The 22,618-nt window shown below is 39.0% G+C and overlaps 1 protein-coding gene across 2 annotated transcripts in view; it reads right to left on the bottom strand.

Moving 5' to 3' along the window:
- The window catches only part of LOC134678738 (calcium-binding mitochondrial carrier protein SCaMC-2), a 66,624-nt gene extending 44,363 nt beyond the window's left edge, over positions 1–22,261 (bottom strand). The window contains exons 1-4 of one of the 2 annotated variants that reach the window (XM_063537418.1): positions 21,881–22,261; positions 17,334–17,460; positions 9,330–9,417; positions 3,350–3,461 (exon numbers count right to left, since the gene is read on the bottom strand). In XM_063537418.1, the coding sequence (XP_063393488.1) occupies positions 3,350–3,461; positions 9,330–9,417; positions 17,334–17,460; positions 21,881–22,054 (501 nt within the window). In that variant the 5' untranslated portion in view covers positions 22,055–22,261. Of the gene's footprint in view, positions 1–3,349; positions 3,462–9,329; positions 9,418–17,168; positions 17,204–17,333; positions 17,461–21,880 lie in introns of those variants that run through there. The other variant, XM_063537419.1, reaches the window with a different exon arrangement.
- Between the last annotated feature and the right edge of the window lie 357 nt (positions 22,262–22,618).

Here is a 22,618-nt window from a genome sequence, read left to right as displayed (position 1 = left end):
GACACGGTTCTTTAACACGTAATGTTAATAATCAGTGAACATCTTTAATTACGCTCAAATGCTTAAGTTTCAGTACAGGTAAAAGTACATATGAGCTGTACTTTTAATGGTTAGTACAATCGGCATCAAATGGAGAGTGACGGCCAAAGTGACCAAATATAGCTATAGGATCTAAATGTGGACGAATAAGGTCAGGTGAAGCATATAAGGCCCACCTTTATTTTAACTGAAATAGTTATATTAATAATCAGGATATTATTACCAAATCAATGTTTCTTCATATATACCAAAATAATTATAAAAATATTCCGGCGCTTTTGAAAAATACACGTTTTATAAAAAAACCATACCATGTTGGTTCGGAACCGGGCCTTGTTACTTGCACTGACAGTTGAACACTGACTTGAACATAAGTTCAAGAATAATAGAAAATATTACCGGGCCTTATTAGCTTTTATCATGAATTAATTTCATCTTCAATTTAAAATGGTCTATAGTAAAATACGGCCTACATGAGTCATGGAAAAACAAATTGTATTTTATTTAGAAAGTACTTATAATATATGTTGTTCATAATCTTCAGTAAGCTGACTTCTAGGAGTCTATCTATTATAATTAGTGTAGATTGACAGTTTACTTAGCAAATTGTACTTTTATACCTTTGAAACAAGCATTTGAGCGTAATTAATGATGTTTACTGATTGTTAATCTTAAATATACCTATTATGTAGGGCACTTAAATTATTTTAGCGGACCGAGCGGATATGTATGTTTGTAGACCACTTTTTTATTTAAATAATTAAATTGTAATTCATTCAAAAAAAGGTTACTACAATTAGGGATATAGATACCTCACCTACCTTATTACAAAGCATTACAAAAATGTCCAAAGGCCAAAGCCACACTGATAAGACATAAGACCTCATAAATACCTATAAATAAACGTTCACTGAAAAAAACCCTAAGGCATTTCTGATAAGTAATTATTTTTCGTTACTGAGTTATCGTTTTGCACCGAATATCAATGAAATAAAAGCACGTTAATTTGATAGATACATTTATATAAAAATCGTCACATGGAACCAATATAGGTACTCGTAAACCAGACCACTGCGGTATTGGCTTTAAATATCGTTCTTTCAACTGATAATATAGCCACAAAAACTCGCTGAGACTGCAGGTCGAGTCTTGATTTCAATTTCTTTATGATATATCATTGAATTAACTTTCAAAGCACGTGATAGCTCTCAGAATAGCAACAAAACTGGTTGAAACTAAGAATTTTATTGCTGATATTATGTGAACAACATTGCTTCGTCTTCATAAATAAAATTTTAATAATTTATATTGTTTACGTTAAAATGTGAAGAAATTTGTTGATAAATTGTCTATCTAGTATATTGACATTATGTCATATATGTTTTTAAAATGACGTAATATGAATGCCAGCACAATGAAAATTTATTCCAATAAGATAAAACAAATCTTCAAACTTTTTTCATTTTTAGTGAATTAGGAAGAAACTAATTACACTGATTTGGTTGTGTTCGTATATTTTTTATATAATTTGTTATATTTTTAAAGTATTATGACTTATGAATAAAAACAAATCAAAATTTTAATGACTCTTGATCTCCGTGTGACATTATTCATTTACCCTATTTATTTTGAACACAGTTTTTCACTGGTATCATCATTCGTATACGGACATGAATTTATGTCATAAATGAACTGTCAAAATGGGAGATTTTAAGTATGCGTCCGCTCCGGACGGCCCACAGCGGGCATCTGATTCAAAGGAGAATTTGACAGATATGGCGGATGTATGGAAATTTTACGAAAGTTTACGTTTACGATTGAGTTTCTCTGTTGTCTTTAAGAGGAAAAATAGGAAAAGCCTGATTCGTTGTAGTCCAGTTATCTGGCTTTCGAAATCACTCGATTTTATAGCTTGAGCATCGAAATTTTTATACAAATTTTACTAAACGCTGACACTCGTTCATCTCGTTTTAGGTACAACTTTGCATGAGTGTATTTATTATATTGTAAAAGATTTCAAATTTTCAAGGGTGATTCGTTGTAAACACACTCTTTGGGATAATAATGATATTTATTATAAAAAAAATTATCAAGAGATGTGGACGCTAGCCACTAAACGGTGACTGCCTTTTTCGCTGATTTTGCTCGATGCAGTCTTAAAATATAAGTCTACACACAGGGCTGCTTTTTAAAGAATAGGAATGAAGTAGAATAAGTTTATGAGTGTTAAAAACTTGAGGCTTATTTTTACCCGTGTCTTGTATTTACCCCACCTGACCCTAGATTTTTTTCTAGGGATATTTAGATGATTGTTCTTCAGTAGCTAACGCAAATACGGCAGACAATTCTGACCTAATGATACCTTTTATCCCGGGAATCAACCCATAACGGCCATAACGAGATGAAAGTGGAAGAATAAAATTACTACGGCTTTAGGACTTGAGAGATAGCGCGGTACATCAGTAGAAAACGCGGCCCCGTGTAGGTATGATGGCTCCTCTACACGATGGGCCAGCGCCGGCCACTCCTATGGACGCAGCCATGCGGTAAAATCCCTCTAACGCATAAATGCGTCCCTTGGAGTGGCCGGCGCTGGCCCATCGTGTAGAGGAGCCATCATACCTGCGCGGGGCCGCGTTTTCTACTGATGTATCGCGCTATCACACAAGCACGAAAGCCATAGTAATTTTAACACATTCAACACCAAGAACCCGACTGTCGGGTACACTGTTCGTAGCGACTACGCGCTACATACGGCGAAACCGTGGCTACGCGCTACGAGCGTAACCCGTAGCACTTAGTGGTAATGAATGTGTTAAAGCCATAGCGCGCGCGCTTGAAAGCTACCTTGCGTGTCACACCGACTCGTGTCATGGGTCGCAAAAGATCTATAACCACCTCCCGTGTGAAATTATCGCTACTTACATATAAATAGTTTAGCAACATTTAAAACTAAACTTACAAAATGGCTTATAGAGCAGGCGGTCTATGATCATAAAAAAATACTGGATCTTTTAACTGGCAATAATTATGAAACGACCTAGGTTCCTCCTAAAGTAGCTGACCCTGCCTTCAGGTCTATTTACAATAAGTACATCCTGTATTTTTTTAACGAAAACGAAACAACGAGGCATGGTAAACGACTCGGAGGTCTGCTATGCCTGTCATGCCGTGCATTAGGCACAGAATGAACCACCTCGCGAGGAACTTGCCTACCTATAGATATGCCTCGCGCGCCTTCGATACCTCACCATGGGAATTGCGTACCCACCAAATAGTGGTCGTCGAGAGCAAATAATAAGGTACTCACAGTAGAATGCCTCCAGAAGTGGATCAGGGCGTGGATGTCGGTGGCCGGGGCCAGCAGCAGGTAGTCCCGCCATTCGTCGTAGCTGATGTTCAGACTGCCGTCCTGGTCCATCCTGCGGACAAACTGGGAGGAGTGAAGAGACCGACACTATGCGTTCAAGTGGATTAGATGTAAGATGACGAGTTCACCACGCTTTTGCGGCGTAATTACTAATTTAGCATGAGAGAGCGACCGCTTTTATCGGTTACAGTAACGGTGAAAAGGAGCGTGGTGCGGCTTGCGATGTAGCAGTAGGTACTTTGCAAGCATAATCGCTCCTCTACACGATGGGCCGGCGCCGGCCACTCTAAGGGACGCTTTTATGCGTTAGAGGGAGCAAGAGATATTGCTATCTCATTCTACCGCATGGCTGCGTCCCTTGGAGTGGCCGGCGCTGGCCCATCGTGTAGAGGAGCCATAAGAGCGCCTGTGTGGAGTGATCGCAAGAATTCATATATTATGTACCTAAACCGAGCTGCACAATTGCATTTTCATCACGAATGAGTTCACTCATAACGTGGCCATGCAATTTTGCAGACGGTTGTACCTAGGCATATGTCTAGTGATGTCGCTGTAGCATGGCTTAAATGTACTTCTCTTTAGTTTGTAGATACAAAAGCTGTGGCAGTATCTTTTAAGAATAATTGCTCACACTTAAAGCAGGTAAAAATATACGCTTGCCCAATCAAAGTAGCCTATTTCTTAACATCTTGTATAAAAAAACAGCATAAGCAGTTGGGGTAGCTTCTATACAAAGGTCTAGCACAGGGGTCTCTAAATTTTTTTACCTGAGGGCCAACTTGCGCCTCAGAAACTTCGCGCGGGCCACAGTCAGCGCGGAGGGGGGTGTATCTGGTTGCTGCTGTAAGGACTGAATCCCTGGAGCCTGGCTGGATTTTGGAGGGATTTTGGAGAGCCCTGGTCTAGCACATCTCAGACAGTTGGTGAACCGTTATTATGGTACAGTTTGTTCTTGTTGATTAGCTATGTGCGGCCGATTTTAAGCAACAATTAGATACTCATATTCAAATTCCAAATCCTCTATTATAAATATCATGTAAACTCCATTTTAAGTGGTACGGCGTAATGGAAGTGCCTATAGACACTTAGTATGCTCTAGCAAATTAAATACTATGCAAGAAGCATGTAAAGTTCGTGTTATCTTTTTTCTTTGACTGTGCTTTTTGGTAATGTGAGGCCATGATGTGGAATTGCATTATTATGGCTCCTCTACACGATGGGCCAGCGCCGGCCACTCCAAGGGCCGCATTTATGCGTCAGAGGGAGCAAGTGATATTGCTATCTCATTCTACATGCGGCTACGTCCCTTGAAGTGGCCGGCGCTGGCCCATCGTGTAGAGGAGCCATTATACATATTACACACATTTGATACATTATTGTCGAAGGAAGGAACGTTGTCATTTGCAGCCTCCAGTGTCTAAATTTAACGTTCGACCTTTGGAGTCCGATTAATTCACACTCAAAGGTTTAGTCTACAGAATTTGGCCTAACTACTTTTGAGTCTAGACAATTCCAAGTACTTTAGGTTTATCAAAATGTAAGCCGATGTATTTCTATCGCATGATTCCAGTGTTCAATGACAAGGACAACGATAGGTATGTACAATGGTGTGTACCACAGGTGGAAGCCGGCTACATGATGACTTACCACCAAAAACTAGGCCACGCATCTTTTCTGAAACACCAGCACTTAATTACCTACATTGTTAACATTTTCTAGATATAATGTAATGCAACAACGTATAGTAGGTACCAATAAAATTTATCTACCACTGTCCAGAGATGTGAAAAATGCTTTATAAAAAGTATTTAAATACAAAATACAAATACTTCCTTGATAATACTATTTCAAATGCAAAATACAAAATAGTTTTTGAATTTGTATTTAAATACAAAATACGAAATAGGTATTTTCAAAATACTTTTTTAAAATACAAATACTTTGCGATAAAAGGTACTCTGAGTAGTGAATTAGGTATTCATAGTCTGAATTAAAAAGTATTACTCGGAATTTCCGAGTTGAAAAGACTCTTTCTATTCTTTGAAATCAATCGGATCCTCTATCTAAAGTGCAAATTTCTAGTTGTTTGCTCATATTAACCGGTAGGATGTAGGTATGGAATTATGGATGATGGTTTTTAACGGCCAACTTTTAAAGCATTAATTTGTAATGTTTTACAGCTATTATAATGCCTCTCGTTAGTGTGATGAAAACGTCTCGTTTGTGTTCCACCAGGGCAAAAAGTTTGTTCTCCTCTCGTGCCTTGAAACCCTCGCAACACTCAAGATTCCACTTTTTTAACCACTTGCTACGCTTGTGGTCATGTGCGACGTTACTAAACAGCAGATTCAACAGTTCCATGTTAAAAGAATGAGAGAGTTGCCAGGATTGTAACATCAGAAGAGATTGTAACTCCTACCTACATTACCTACCTACTATAAAGTATTTTGTATTTTGAAAATAGAAAATAGGTCCAAAAAACTATTTCAAATAAAATACAAAATAGTTTTCTTCAAAAGGTATTTAAATACAAAATAGGTATTTTGCATTTTGTATTTGCATTTTAAATACAAGTATTTCAAATAAGTCACATCTCTGCCACTGTCCACATAGTAAATAAAAAATGGCATCCAATGGTCAGTTAACCCTTTCAATGCCACGCCTATCTTGCGCGGCGCGCAGACTAGGAATCCTCTAGACCGAGCTTAGCAATTATTTCATGCAACCGATGATGCCAAAAATGCGGGGGTGCGCGGGACGAGGTGAGCGAAGTCCCGTGCCGTGATTGGTCCGTTCAAAGACACGGACGTCACACGGAATCTTGCCGGAATGCATGAAGGTTGGTATTGGGATGTAGTGCGTGCGTCAGTTGACGTCTTCGGCGGTCAAAAGATACCTCGGTACGTATGTTTGAGTTTTTGACTTGAGTCTATTAAAAGGCCTAATGGCGTCCGCTAGCTGGCACGGTTGCACGGAATGGATGAGGGAGTTAACGAAAAATAGTATGAGCAACGCTGGGACGGACGCGTGCGACGGGTTTTACCTATAGTAGCCGCAATACCAACTGGCGACTGAGGTCATAATGCCATCTCTTTCACCCTTGGTTGGCCTTAACGAGGGTAAAGGAGGTAGCATTACGACCTCAGTAGCCAATGATATTGCGGTGAGTATACTCGTAGGTCTTAGGCACCCGCGTGAGTGCGCCCGCTAGGTGCACATGCGCCAGCTAGCAGACTGGACCAGCCTTATGGCTCCTCTACACGATGGCCCAGCCACTCCAAGGGACGCTTTTATGCATTAGAGGGAGCAAGTGATATTGCTATCCCATTCTACCGCATGGCTGCGTCCCTTAGAGTGGCCGGCGCTGGCCCATCGTGTAGAGGAGCCATTAGTGTAAGGCCTGAGTGGACGCTCGAGTTGAGCGTGCAGCGGGGCGGGACGTGCGGCGTGCATGTTAAACAAATGCAAATGTATAGGAGCGGCCTTAGTGCACGCTGCTCAAATCACTTGTGAGCCCGACGCCACGCTGCACGCCCCGCCGAACGCTCCGCTCCGAGCGTCCACTCAGGCCTTTCACTTACGCGTGGTCTTTGCATACAGAATATTCTATTTTAGTATGAACTAGCAATTTCATTGGCCTTGGCAATTTACCATGCAGACATATAAACTCTGTACCTTAGAGGCATAATAACTAAAGTCGATTAGTTTTACACGCGACCTCAATCCATATTTTAAGTGGCATATGTCATATAATGGTGTAAACATTCGCGTGGACTTACGTTAAATACAGCTCTCAGGCATAGATTGTCGTGCGGACGGTCTAATTTAAACAGTACGTAAATTAAATTGTATGTAACGAGAAATTTGAGAATATCTATGTAGCAGCATGCAGAATATTGATTTCTTTTAACCGATAAGTAAATATAAAAGATAAATGGGACGGTACTTATTTTGTTCTCAAATACTATCGTCATATTTCGATATAATTATGGGCATATAGAAGAGTTCACTACTTATTTTGTACAGTATAAGCGCAGTATCCATACCAAAGAAACTTCCACTGAGTTGCGAGGTATGGTACTTTATAGTTTTTTTTTTAACATTAGGAAAAAGGTAAACAGTCTTGACGTGTACTTTTATTGAAAAACCCTTTGAAAAATAAAACACGGCAAATATGTAACAATTATGAATCATATATGATTATATGCATTCTTTTGCTTTCATAAGTACTGACTTGTAAAAGCGTTTTTTCAATTAAAAGACACGTCAAGATCGCGTAGTGTTTTTATAATGCTAATAAAAACGAACTATAGTAGGTACCTAACTGAACGGAAAATTACATAACGTCAGGTGACAAGCAAAAGTCCCTAATTACAAAAAAAAATTAAACAATAACCGACCTTCTTTTAGTACTAATATGATTCACTATGGCTATGAACTTGTGGTGGTACTTAGTGACTTTTACTTGTCACCCGACGATAAGTACAGTCGCCATCAGATATATCGAACCGGCCAAGGTTCTCACAAATATCTGAACACGCCTCTATTGTCGAGGCGCTAGAGTGCATGTTCAGATATTTTTGAGCACCTCAGCCGCTCCGATATATCTGATGGCGACTGTACACTACATTATTATCGGTAGGTACAATTTGTGATTTAGTATTTATCCCGCCCACAATGAGGAGCTGTTAAAAGCATCCAAATTGTATCCAAAAGTAAGGAAAAAGAAATCGGACCAAATGCGTGCGAGCTACATCACAGAGATATTAGAAATTCGCTGTGCAGAGAAATACTTAATAAAAAATAGAGATGCATTAAAATAATTATTGCAGTTATGACATAAGTAAAGATCAGTAAGGCCTCATTCTCGGTTGCCCCTTCACAATGCCAACGTCGCGTTCTAGAGAAACTATGATAAACGCTGTTGTACTCGTACGCAGCCACAGAATAAATAATAGTACTAGGTACAGAAAACTCACTCTCTAACAAAACGCGTCTGTTACGATCAGGACAGATATGACCGCTAGGTGGCGACAGCGCCACGCGCGGCTTATGGCTAGCCACCAAAATTGGTGTGGAACGGATGTACTTTTAGGTACCTGTAGCAAAGCGACGAAATTGCGGAGTGAGCTACGCCTGACGCAGCCTATTAGGCGTCGACCGGAGACCAAAGTCTCACTAGCGACTCTAGATGAAACCTACAAAACTGTAGACGGAGTACGGAGTCCATTTTGGAGGCTCGAGTCCTATTGAGTTACGCTTTAAAAATACTCAACAAAGTACTCGGGACTTCAAAAAATCAATTTTTTTAGCGCCGTTCGTAAAAACGAGTGCTTCAAATTCCTACCAGCACTAATTATACATCTTTCCCAGATTGAAACAGTCATACATTTACCTATATAATTCTGCCGCATAAGCCCTGTACGTTGGCTGTTTGCCATGAGAATGCAACAATATTGTGTGGTGACAATAGTCATAAAGATAAATCTGGTATAGCCAGTTGAAAACTGTTTTAGTTCATTTTCATTTAATTTCTACTACCTACCGCTTGTCGGTCGGTAGACTCCGACTCTCAAAACACGGTAGTGTCGCTCTAAATTACATACACTTATGTATATGCCGTCGGAAGCATTCCAAGATTGCGAAATTTCCACATGGAAAAAATTCAGAATCTTCTCATATTTTATACGGGGATCGAAATTCTCCATTTCCCAAATGAAAGTTCCCGCCATTAGCTGCGATTATGTTGAGATTTTTTGTAATAATTTGGAATATTTCCGCGGTTTCCGTTTACTGCGAACACCGAATTTCCTAAATTGCGGGCATCTTTCTCTTTTACTCCAATTAGGGCGAAATTAGAGTGACCGAGAAAGATGCCCGGAGTTTGCTAAATAGCAATGAAATCGCATTGCAGTCTCACCTTTTCAGCAGGTTGGTGGCCTCGTTCCTGCCGACGGCTATCCCGAGATCGGCGAATGCGGATATGAGCTCCTCGAGGTCCACTTTCCCTGTAAAAATAAATATAAGACTATAGACCGACCGCTTAACTGAGTCCTCGCCTGCGCGGTACGGGGGCGACGGGGCGGGACGACTAAGGGTGGCGGGGAAGGTGCGGGCGCCGTACGCCTGCCGCCCGCACCTTCCCCGCCACCCTTTGGTTGGTCTATAATCTTATGGCTCCTCTACACGATGGCCGCGCCGGCCACTCCAAGGGACGCAGCCATGCGGTAGAATGAGACAGCAATATCACTTGCTCCTTCTAACGCATAAATGCGTCCCTTGGAGTGGACGGCGCTGGGCCATCGTGTAGAGGAGCCATTAAATAAGGAGCATCATCGCCAGCCTTTATAAGTCCCAATGTTGGGCACAGTCCTCTCAAAAGATATCGTGCCTTAGTCCCCTTTTTATTAAAATGGGAATTTAGGTTTCTTGATGGTTTCTGGTTTCCTTCACCGAAACGCTACCGAGTTGGTAATATCAAAGATATTACGTAAGTAGGTACGTAAGTTTTGGGAAACTTATGAGGGGTCGAACCTACGTCATCCAGTTCGGAAGCCACACGGATCGCGAGAAAATTAAACTATTATTTATTTATTTATTTATTTAATTAAGTGTAAAAAAAAATACAGACGTCTCATACTCAGGTATTTTTGTTTAATGATTTGGCTATTCGTGTTTCTTAAAAAGTGCGAAGTCATAAACTCTTCATTAAGTGACGTTTGTTCCTTAGTGGGACACTAATTAGCGCGATTCCATTATTGCAAGTTGTTGTTGTTATGTCTATTGTCTTTTGTTTTGATAAATCTTAAAACAACTGATATTTTGATAAAGCATCAGCAAATTTTATTCATATCTACGGTCATAGTCCAACGCACAAATAAATAAATAAAACAGACCTGGTTATACCTATAGATACTGATAGACGATATATGTACAGTCACCTGCAATAATATGTTACTCTTCGAAGGCCGCAAAAATATGTGACACGCTCTTATGGCTCTACAAATAAAATCGTATCAGATATTACTGCGGGCTTCGTTGTGTAACATATTATTGCAGGTGACTGTACTAACAGCAAACTTTTCAAAATGCGAACTAGAAATTGAAACAGGTAAGTACAAACAACAACACTCCTAACTGTACATCGGTGGACCTTATTACATAAGGAACAAGGTCCACGTATGTACAGTTAACAGCGTGGGCGACGGTACTTATATTTTTAACCGACTTCCAAATCTCAAAGAAGGAGGTTATCAATTCGGTTGTATGTTTTTTTTTATTTTTTTTTTTTTTATTTTTTTTTTTTATGTATGTTACTCCATATCTCCGTCATAACTAGATCGATTTTGAAAATTATTTTTTTGATTGAATGTATATGCATACAGATTGGTCCCGTTTTTGTCAAAACCCAGTTCTGATGATGGGATCCATGAGGAATCGAGGGAACTCCTCAAATATTAAAGGCATACGTATAGTGATTTTTGGGTTTTTATCAACAAATCAAGCATATACACCCAAAAAAGTGACATTTGATGAAGTGGAACTGCTGATGATGATCAGAACGGAACTCTTTAACGACGCATAGTTCACGGTTGGCGATTTGTCCTCTTCGTTATGTTTGTTAAGCAAATTAAGTTTTTAAGCCGCATTTTTGTCAAGCTCGAGTTCTGATGATGGGATCCATGAGGAATCAAGGGAACTCCTCAAATCTTAAAGGCATGCGTATAGAGATTTTTGTATTTACATCAGAAATTTAAGCATTTTCATTAAAAACTGTTGCATTTGATGAAGTGGAACTGCTGATGATGATCAGAACAGAACTCTTAAACGACGCATAGTTCACGTTTGGCGATTTTTCCTTTTCGTTATGTTCGTTAAGCAAGTTAAGTTTTTAAGCCACATTTTTGTCAAGCTCGAGTTCTGATGATGGGATCCATGAGGAATCAAGGGAACTCCTCAAATCTTAAAGGCATGCGTATAGAGATTTTTGTATTTACATCAGAAATTTAAGCATTTTCATTAAAAACTGTTGCATTTGATGAAGTGGAACTGCTGATGATGATCAGAACAGAACTCTTAAACGACGCATAGTTCACGTTTGGCGATTTTTCCTTTTCGTTATGTTCGTTAAGCAAGTTAAGTTTTTAAGCCACATTTTTGTCAAGCTCGAGTTCTGATGATGGGATCCATAAGGAATCGAGGGAACTCCTCAAATATTAAAGGCATACGTATAGATTTTTTTTGTATTTTCATCATAAAATCAAGCATTTACATTAAAAACTGTCGCATTTGATGAAGTGAAACTGCTGATGATGACCAGAACAGAACTCTTCAATGACGCATGGTACACGTTTGGTGATTACGAATTTCGATTTTGACTTGGACTGGGACCCGGACTCGGAGTCATACCCGGATCCGGTTCGGACCCGGACCTGGACTCGGATCCGGATTCGGACCCGGACTCGGATCCGGACTCGGACCCGGTCTCGGACCCGGATACGGACCCGGACTCGGACCCGGACTCGGACCCGGACTTTTGACCCAGAAAACCACTATGATACCTTAACTAAATAAACAACTATGATTACGTACGTATAAAGTACGATGATGCCAATCTTACTAGCCCCTCCCGCTTAAACCCCCGTACACCGCACGGCATGCGCCATTAAGTGGGTTAGGTTAGGTTTGAACTGCGATCCTCACAGAACCGAACAAGGATTAGGTTAGGTTAGAACTGCGAGCCTTACAGAAACGAAATGCTACTTGAAAAGTGGGTTTGATTAGGTTCGAACTGCGAGCCGCACAGAACCGAACTGCTATCTGAGGAGTGGGTTAGGTTAGGCTAGAACTACGACCCTCATGGCTCCTCTTCACGATGGGCCAACGCCGGCCACTCCAAGGGACGCATTTATGCGTTAGAGGGAGCAAGTGATATTGCTATCTCATTCTACCGCATGGCTACGTCCCTTGGAGTGGCCGGCGTTGGCCCATCCTGTAGAGGAGCCATTATACAGAAGCGAAATGCTAGTAGAAAAGTGGGTGGTTTTACCTCCTTTTCTACATAGTGTACCATCTACAATAATCTTTCATCGGCCCCCATGGAAGTCGGTTTTTTTTTCTTAAAAATTATTCTAAATCATTAGTTCATAATTTCGCTTCAAGGGGCGAGAATTAACGATTTTTACACGGACGAAGTCGAGCGCAAAGGGTAATTGATTTATTTACTTATAAAGCTGTTAAAAGTGGCATCAAGATAATTTTTGGTTAATTTTTAGGGTTCCGTACCCAAAGGGTAAAACGGGACCCTATTACTAAGACTTCGCTGTCCGTCCGTCCGTCCGTCTGTCACCAGGCTGTATCTCACGAACCGTGATAGCTAGACAGTTGAAATTTTCACAGATGATGTATTTCTGTTGCCGCTATAACAACAAATACTAAAAACAGAATAAAATAAAGATTTAAATGGGGCTCCCATACAACAAACGTGATTTTTGACCAAAGATAAGCAACGTCGGGAGTGGTCAGTACTTGGATGGGTGACCGTCTTTTTCCTTTATTTTTGTTTTTTTTTTGCATTATGGTACGGAACCCTTCGTGCGCGAGTCCGACTCGCACTTGCCCTTTATTTAACTTTAAGGATTTATGTTTTCGTAAAACAAGGCAGTCGTAGCTTTTTGTGCCGAAGCTAAGACCAATGGATTCCTCGTACTAAGATTCGATGTTATTGCTCGTGTTTGAGCGTGACGTCACCACACATTATGTATCTGGTGATCTGGACCCGTTTAACAATACATTACGCATGCGCCTGACAACATCGATATGTCCATTTGAAAGTAAACGATGGGTGATGTCAATGTCCCGATAAATCCTTGGTATTGGTTTGATTACATCTGTAAAAACGTTAAGAGCCAACGGGAGTGGTCATTCCTCCATACAAACGTAGTCCTCGTTTTCCTCCGTGGTTTTTGAAGCTAGAGCAATGATTTTTTCAACACAGATTAATATTGTCAATATCTGTGTCGGACCGTTTTGCTTTTTTTGATATTTTTGTTTTTTAAGGCGCTAGAGCCCTTCAAAAATGGCCAAAATGGCCTAATTGACTATGCCGCAATGAGAGGCGTGGTATTCAAAACTGATATCAATTAGCCAAAAAAGCAAAACGGTCCGACACAGATAATTTCATAATCATTCAGATTTCCAAATTTGGTTACGATTGGTTAAGATTTGGAGGAGGAAAAAGAGGACTACGAAACCTCGATTTTTGACATTTTTACGCAGGATTTTTCGCCTAAGCTGCAGTTGTCCCTATCGCACTAATTTTAGGGGCGGGTTCAAGTTTCTAAATACGTACACAGACAGAAAAGTGATGGGCAATAGTCGACATGTAATATCGATAATCTAGTGATGTGAGAAGTTATCGATAAACCATAACAAAGTCGCGATTTGCCTCTTAGTAGGCGAAGTTAGTGAAGTAAGTAATACCTATTGCACTTTTGCCTCAGGGGAAACCGTTTAACACTATTATTTCTTGGTTCATACAAAGCTGAGTAGACGCACTTTTATTTAATAATAATTTTTGATTTCATATCTGTGGTAATAAACGCTTTGAATACATTTTTCTAAACATCATTCCGAATCCAATGAGGTATCACACTTTTGAACTTGTACTATACTGTTGTCCCAAATTGGGGTTTCGTATTTATTCCGTATGTATCCAAATCTGACTTAAAAATAATAATCGGCTGAGAGCATGTCGGGCCATGCTTAGTGTAGAGTTTTGTAGTTACCGTTCTGTCAAAATAGGCCAAACCGGGGCGATAAGTCAGTATCATACGTTTACAAGGGAGTACAGAGCGTTTTACGTATTTTTAGATTTTTACTAAGAACAGAAGATTTTTTGCAATAACTCAAAACCGACTGGAGTCCGGTCATATTCGCTATACAGGGTGATTCAGGAGACGTGAGCAGGACTAGCACTGCGCATTTCGTAAATTATAAGCAACTGTTTCGTATCAGTATTAGTGAGGTTAACGTTAATTTTCTAGTCGTGTTGAAAAAAAAAAGTTATTAATTTATTTACGACATGCATGGTCACCCTACAATTAGAATACAAAACTACCGATATTCTGTGTCAAATTGAATGTCATCACGGTCTGGTTACTTTTGAAAACTCGTATCTCACTCAAGTTTGACAGTTTATTTTCTTCGTAATCATAATGCTGTCATTACGGTTAAAGAGGTTTTATGTTTATTAATTAGGTCTTGTAGGGTGACCATGATTGTAGAGAATTAAATGTGCCCTCGCCAAAAAGTTAAAAAATAGGAAAAAGTGTGGTTGTTTCACCTAAATACGAAGGTGATCGATCGATTATCAGTTACTGAGTGTGCAGGATTAGTCCCGCTCACGTCTCATGAATCACCCTGTATAGTTTTCATTGAAAGTAGTTATTAAGCTTTTGTTGATTTTTTTCATGATTTTGGACCATGGTTCAAAAATTAGAGGGTGGTGGGGATATTTTTTTTTCTTTCGGAGCGATTATTTCCGAAAATATATAAATTTATCAAAAAATGTTTTAAGGAGACCTTTATTCGTTATGAAACACCTATCCAAGGATACCCCACACTATTGGGACTAAGCAAATAAAAATAAATATATATACCTTTGAGTTCAATTGGCGTAAAGGACATTTTAGCGAAAATGAGTTATATATACAGTTTTAATACCTGGCTTAACAACCTCAAAGCTGTACTCTGATTGCCTAATCATGCATGCCATACGATTAAATAAATAAATATACAGTTTTACAGTTCGCAAAGGTTGTTCTAGTATGACAAGATCTCGCTACATTAATTAACTACCGTTTGATACATTTTTAAGCTTCGTTATAAACTATGCTGAAAACAGTTAACATGTGTAGGTACCGTGGCTGGTAACTAATACACCCCGAATTTGGAATAAAATAGTCTCAGAATGTCACTTACGACCCTACTAAACAAGATACACTATATTATCAAAAAACGCAGCATGGGTGTAAAGGACATTCATAGTATTTTTGACCAATTCTATAGGACATTAACTTCTTTCGTTTTTAATTTATAGATATGATTGCAATTCAGGTTAAAGAGACTAACATTTTGAGTACTTTTTTAATACACATCAAAAATATAGCTCCATAAACAACAATAATAAATCAACATTTAAAAAAATCTCTGTCTCCTGAAAAATAGCATTTTGTCCTTTACGCCAATTGAACCCAAAGGTATCGAATATTGTATGGGAGGTCTCAGGTCTGCAATTCTTTTTTAATAGTTTTTATTTTACCGTTCCGTCGCAATGCGTGATTCATGTATCCATGCCAATAAGTTGCCAACTTGCAGCTTTTTAGCACTTACGATCACGAAGCAAAGCCTCTGATCGGACAGACAGGCAGACAGACGAACATGGCGAAACAATAAGGGTTTCTTTGGTGACTACGCAACCCTAAATATCGGACCAATAATAAAACAGTTATTAAGATTTTAATTTGATTGCAGGTTGTAGACGGATATTGAATTCAGTTAGGTACCTAAAGCCAAGAAGTTAAATCACAATAACAGGGAATATGATTCGGTCAAATTGTGTTCTAATGTATGGGGAAGACAAACAAATTATAGCCAGCATTCAATGAATGTAGTATGATACCTTGGGGTATGGTGCTTTACGCACACTAGTGTCCCGACCCCTAAAATAAAAATAAAACTGCCAACCGGGACTTATTTCATGCTAAAAGGGGTGGCGGGGATTGCGTCAGGGGGAGGGGGTACGACGCTAGTGTGCGTAAAGCACCATACCCAAAGGTATCATACTACATTCATAAAATACTGGCTATAGTTAGTTTTTCAAAAAACATAATTTGACCGAATCAAATAAGTAAACGCTTAGTGGCGGTAGCGAGCTAACGAGTTACCACCGAAGAATAAGTTTGTACTATAAGAAAAGAAAGGCAAATGACGTGTGCGTCTGTGTGCGCGCACCACACACACAGGGATAGTCCTTCACTACGCAGCGCCGCCCCCGTCAGCGCGACGGCGATATTCACCTCAAAATCTCAAAACTGAGATCGGGCTGACGTCCTGTTTCGTCTTAAGCCCAGCTAAACAAGGGGCATTCAATGAGCTGTCCCGTACAAATGCATTTTTAACGCACCTAATTTTTTTCAATGTTTCAAAGCAATGATTATTTCACTGAGCATCTTTGAAATCCCTTGTGACTGAAAATAAAACTCATATATATGTATATAAATCTTCTGAAAAATCGCGTTTATACGGTGCAATGGTAGACAATTTCTTGGAATGCTCGAGAACATGTGGCAAGCGGGCAAAATGCCACGGGCTCCTAGCCCGATTGGCGCCAATTTGAACGAAAATCCGTGACCCTGCTTCGACATTTTGGAAACTGGAAGTCGTTAATATATGTACTACCTACTCCATCTTTGTTCTTGCCGAGATGCGAGAACTCTAGTGTAGGTAGTGCATGAATTCGGTGAGTGTGATGTTGCCGGCATCACGGTAAGGATGCCGGCAACATCCTTGGCGGTAAATCTCTGAAAAATCTACAAAGTTAAGAAAACCACGATATACACTAACATACGTGATACACAACAATGCTCCCGCAAGTAGTGTAGGAACTAAGAGTGTGATGTCGCCGGCATCCTAACCGGACTTGTCCAGTAATTTCTAGTACAATGTTAAGAGGGCAGCGGACAGTTGTGATACGCACCATCTTGGTTCTTGTCGCGATGGGCGAACTGAAGGCGCAGGTTTTCCTGATGCTAGCGCAAGTAGTGTAGGAACTAAGGGTGTAATGTTGCCGGCATCCTAACCGGACTTGCCCAGTAATATCTAGTACAATGTTCAGAGGGCAGCGAACAGCTGTGATACGCACCATCTTGGTTCTTGTCGAGATGGGTGAACTGCAGACGCAGGTTCTTCTCGTGCTCGCGCACGTAGTGTATGAACTCGGAGAGCGTGATGTCGCCGGCATCCTTGCCACCGGACTTGGCCAGGAATTTCTGGAACAACAAAGTTATTGAGATCAGAAATGGTAAAACGAACTGTTTTCATTAAGCATAGGTTTAAAAACTGTGGAGTGTGGCAATTCTCGGAGGTGGTGCGTACAATTCTGGCAACTGGCAATAACTGTAGCGACAGTACGAGCGATAAGCAAGTGGCATTCTCCTGATCTAGGCGAAACTTTAGACTACATCTCTAAGTAATTGTAATACGTTAGTTTGAATTGTTAGTTGTATTTTATAAAATTGTTGATGTATTGTTATTATTCTTGCTTGTATGTAAATTCAATGTGAATAAATGTTGATGTTTGATGTTCGGTGAGACGTGCCGTGAGAGGTCAAGAGAACACTGAAATAAAAAGACACTAAGCTAAACGACAGGCCTTCCGTAGACAACAAATGTAATTCCCAATAACCGTTTTATAAGATTTAAAGTAATTTTAATTGAAAATAATTATGTCGTAAAAACTGATAGAAATTAAAAACATCGCACCTATGATAAATTCAATATTTAGATGAAACTTGCATGTTTGAAGGCTCAGGCTTGTTATAGTTAATGTTACTTTTTGCGTTAGATAATACTTCTAGTGCATGTATTAAAATTAAATATTTCCTACGTCTTTACGAGTCCTCAATGTATCGAGAAATATCCCACATACTTTGATCCAGCGATATTATTAGTTCAGCGACACAGACGCACTTAATTTAGGTCACTCGTAGGACACATGCGTTCACCTGCTAGTGCACCTAATGGTAATTCTCTTCAATCATATTAAGAAATGAGAATCAATAAGCTACCTCCTATTACGTCTATAAAGGTGAAATGTTCTAATATTGTATATTTGGAAAATTCCACAGTGTATAAAATCTTTATCTGTGGTAAAAGGTGTACTCGGCCTATGCTAAAGGTATGCCGAAATACTGTTCTAAATAGCGTGTCAGTAATTATAAAGGTACCTACTACCTAGTTAATCATAAAACCTTTTAAGACTTATGATTTAATATGTATATAAATTTCTTGCCATAAAACGACTTGCTTTGCATCAAATCAAATTAACATTAGTAACATATTAAACTAATGTGATGACCACTCTTTACGGATTTTTGAGTGCGACAGCACTATGATGTGTGAGTGAGACAGAGTCACTAGTGTATGTCTTGATAGAAACTCCAAACCAAAAGGTCAACAAGCTAGTTTCCATTGATCTATAACTTTCATTCCAATTCAGCGTAAACTCGGAACATTTAATTAGCAAGCCGATTTCCTATCTCAACTAGTTCGAAGTGCGTTCAGCCGGAGAACGTTAAATACACCCCACTTCACACCGCTGCTGTTGCATTTACCCCGATCAATACGTGTCATAGATTAGTACCTACTTTGAAACTAAAAATATAAAGCCTAGAAACCTAGCTAAAGGCTCCGTCACATAGAGGGCGGCACGGTAGCAAGGCGGCGATGCGATCGGCGGTTTGAAAGCATTTTCATCGCGGACCCAAGTTGCAACCGCTTAGTAATTTGATTATACACAATGCAATTCAGATCTTCACCTCTAGATAAAAAACATGATTTTGTACTAAGGGATCATCCATTAATTACGTCACACAAATTTCTAGGTTTTTTGACCCCTCCCCCCCTGCTTGTCACACTTGGTCACATCCCCCCCTCCCCACCTGGTGTGACGTCACATTTAAGACAATTTTGTTTTCAACGAAATCGGAAATACTAACTCGGCATTATTTTTTTAATAAAAAAATATTTTTGGTAATAGAAATATTAGTAATTTTATAACACAAAACCAATTAGGAACGAAAATTGCCTACTTCCAAAACCTCATTATTTAAATGTACAGCGAATAAAAAAAATAAAAAAAATTCAGTTACTGATGAATAGTGATGACGTTAAAATGACGTCACAATGTTTGTGACTCCCCCCCCCCCCTACGTGTGACGTAATTAATGGATGACCCCTAATTACTCTGCTCTAGCTAGCTTGGCTGCATGCCATTATGTCTGCAAGTGTGCACTTATCAACGGTGATGTCTGTAGGAGATGTTGATACAACTGGAATTACTACAAGCAAATAAAAATTGATAATGCATGAAACAGAACAACCATAAAAAAATATTAATTTAAAAATATCTCAAATATTGTACTGTAATATTATATTATGAACGTGAAAGTAACTTTTCACCACACCAGCTCGGAAATGCTTACTTTGCACTTTAAAAACTGATAGCAAAGTTGCATTTTATTCACATGTGAGGCAAAGTAATCAAATGCAAATTTTGAGTTGTTTTCTTATGTTTGCTGGTAAAATTGACTTAAATGATGTTTTTGGATGATAAATATTTAATAACATACATTTGGATTTGATTTGGTTTGATTTTGTTTGATATTTTACATTTTATTCAATATTTGCTTCGGGTTGGTGTGGTGAAAAATTTTGTTTCACACGGGAGCAAATTTTGTTTAACCCTCGTGCTTTGAAACCCTTGCAACGCTCAAGATTCCATTTTTCGAATCCAATTTTGGAATCTTTCGCTTGCTCGGGTATCAATTTTAGCACGAGCGGTTAAACAACAACTTTGTCCCCTTGTAAAACAAATAACTACCTATTATCTTCTTTAGGAGCATATATGTCAGAGAAGTGTCTCCATGGTCAATTTATCCGAATGTAACAATGCCCTGATGTCAGAAAGCCCAGACGTAACAAATGTAACAAGACCAAACTGTTGAACCAATTAAGAAAAGAGATAACTGATGGAATGGAGACATTTAGAAGCCCATGGTAGTGTATAGGATAGTTTTTATCAGTGATCATCATCACGCACAAAAGAAGTTGCGAGCAGTGCTGAACACACAAATAAATGCCCTTACCAGGATTCGAACCTGGGACTTCCTGCATCGTAGACAGGGTCACTACCGACTAGGCTAAGAGGCCGTCCTCATGCAAGAATGCAATGCGAGGGATGTGTTTATTAAGAAACAATAGCATCACTTCATTTTCCTCGCTAAGCATGTAGTGATTCTTAAAAACATGTGATCACAATGCATCATCAATTCATCGCATGTCTCGGTCAACATGGAGCCTAAACGTAATTTTGTCTTAATCAGTTTCAAGATTGTACATGTACAATTTCAGTATACCCTACTTTGCATATAATAAATAGACCTTATCTTTTTTCTTATCACAGATTACCTGGATGAGATTTTTGGCTAAATCTTGACAAAAGATAAATCAATCTCTTTATCAACAAGTCAATGGCAAATATTGCAGTTCAGACAGTGAGAAAATTAGGTATCTTATGTACCTTTCATTATAAGGAGAAGTTGCTACTTAGCTCGAAGTAGTTTACTTAGTCATAGAGAAATACAGTAAGAATAGAGCGCTCACTCCATACATCAGTTTTGGTACCAAAACAACTATTATTTTCGCAGTGGACATCTAGCATCAAGTAGCGCAATTATCAGTACCGCTACCTGATACTAGAATTCACTAGTGTCGCGACTCACAAAAATTTTATTGAACAACAATTTACAACTAATTTTAAAAGCAGAAGTTGAAAATAGAGTTCCGGTTAATCCGGTTATAATATTAGCTGAAAATTGTTGAGCATTAGACTTTTTCAGTTGGTGCAACATCTATTGTGAATTAGCAGTACTGATAATTCCACTACTCGATGCTAGATGTACGAAAATAATAGTCTCATTGATACTAAAACTGAAGTATGGAGTGAGCACTCTATGTATTTTTTTCCTATAGTCAGACTGTAAAAAACTGCAGCAATTTTGATAGCCCACGCAGTGCAAGTGTGATTTTAAACATCAAACTTCTATGAAATTATGACGTATACATAACACTTACACTGCGTGGGCTATCAAATCCGCTGCAGACTTTGTTTGGTGCGACTATATGACTTATATGACTTAGTTCTAAACCTTAGCATCCATAGATCATCTATAAAAATGCTACTTTGACATTGTTGTAAAAAATGTATAGCTACTGAAGTTTATAATAGGTTGTAAAAAAATATGATAGGTACATAGATAAAGAATGATAAACATAAGTAGCCACTAGCCAGACAATTAATAGAGCAAGAAATTAGAACATAAAGAACCAACTACAATACAATTTCGCTTTTGGCACATGCAATCAAAACATCTATTTTGTAAAATTCTATTTTGAAACTGCATATTTTAATGATATGACAGTTGATGTTAGATATGTAGGTATAAATAATATGTGCATTTGTATTGTTAGGTACTTTAATTATTAGTTGCTACTCCAATTTATATGAATAAATTAAAGTGAGTCATAACTCGAGCGTCACACGTGTGGCGTTTCGTCGTGAATAGCGATGCGAGGTGAAACCACCGTTATTTATTCCATAAAGCATACAATAAAAAATGAAATTCTAACCTCTGCATAACTTCGGTTAATGTGTGGAGCCAGCTCCTTGAGCGCGACCGACAGGTCATGGATGTCGATCTTCCCGTTACCGTCGATATCTAACTTAGCGAACACTTTTTCTAGTCTTTCTTCGTCTTCTTTTGGTAATTCCTCTAATTCCAACGGTGGATGACACTGCACCATAGTGTCTATCGTCTGCGTAAGTACTTGTTAAACAACAAGATAGTGATATATCTTCGGAGGTATTGGTATAGTCATACATAACTCTAAGTTAAGTGAAAATTAATATATTATAAATCATTTTCGGAAGATTCGCACTCGCTTTCCGAGAACAGCGAACCGTTGACAGCTAGACGGAAGGACTGCACTGCGCACCCACACACACTACTAACATTTTCCTTGTCGCACACACACATCCCTGACGGTACATTGGCATTGAGCGTTTTTAGGTCATTCTGAAAAAATGCGCCATCTGTCGTGTCCTACATTCCAACCGACAATGTTGCCTATTGACTTCATTGTTAATTATAATTCGTTTTTTTATTTCATAAAAGAAACATGTACATAAGTAAAATTAATAAGTAAAATCGTAAACAATAGGTTATTGCAGATTACTAGAGCCATCTATGAGCTTGCTTTAGTAAACAGCTTAGGACAGTGCCATCTCGTGAACGTTTACCAATATTATTAGTTGCCTCCTACCATGCTCATTCAAAATAAGTGTAATAAGAAATATAAAGATGGCGC

The sequence above is a fragment of the Cydia fagiglandana genome, chromosome Z (genome assembly GCF_963556715.1).
Source record: "Cydia fagiglandana chromosome Z, ilCydFagi1.1, whole genome shotgun sequence".
Lineage (NCBI taxonomy): Eukaryota > Metazoa > Arthropoda > Insecta > Lepidoptera > Tortricidae > Cydia > Cydia fagiglandana.
This window is presented reverse-complemented; position numbering and strand designations above follow the sequence as displayed.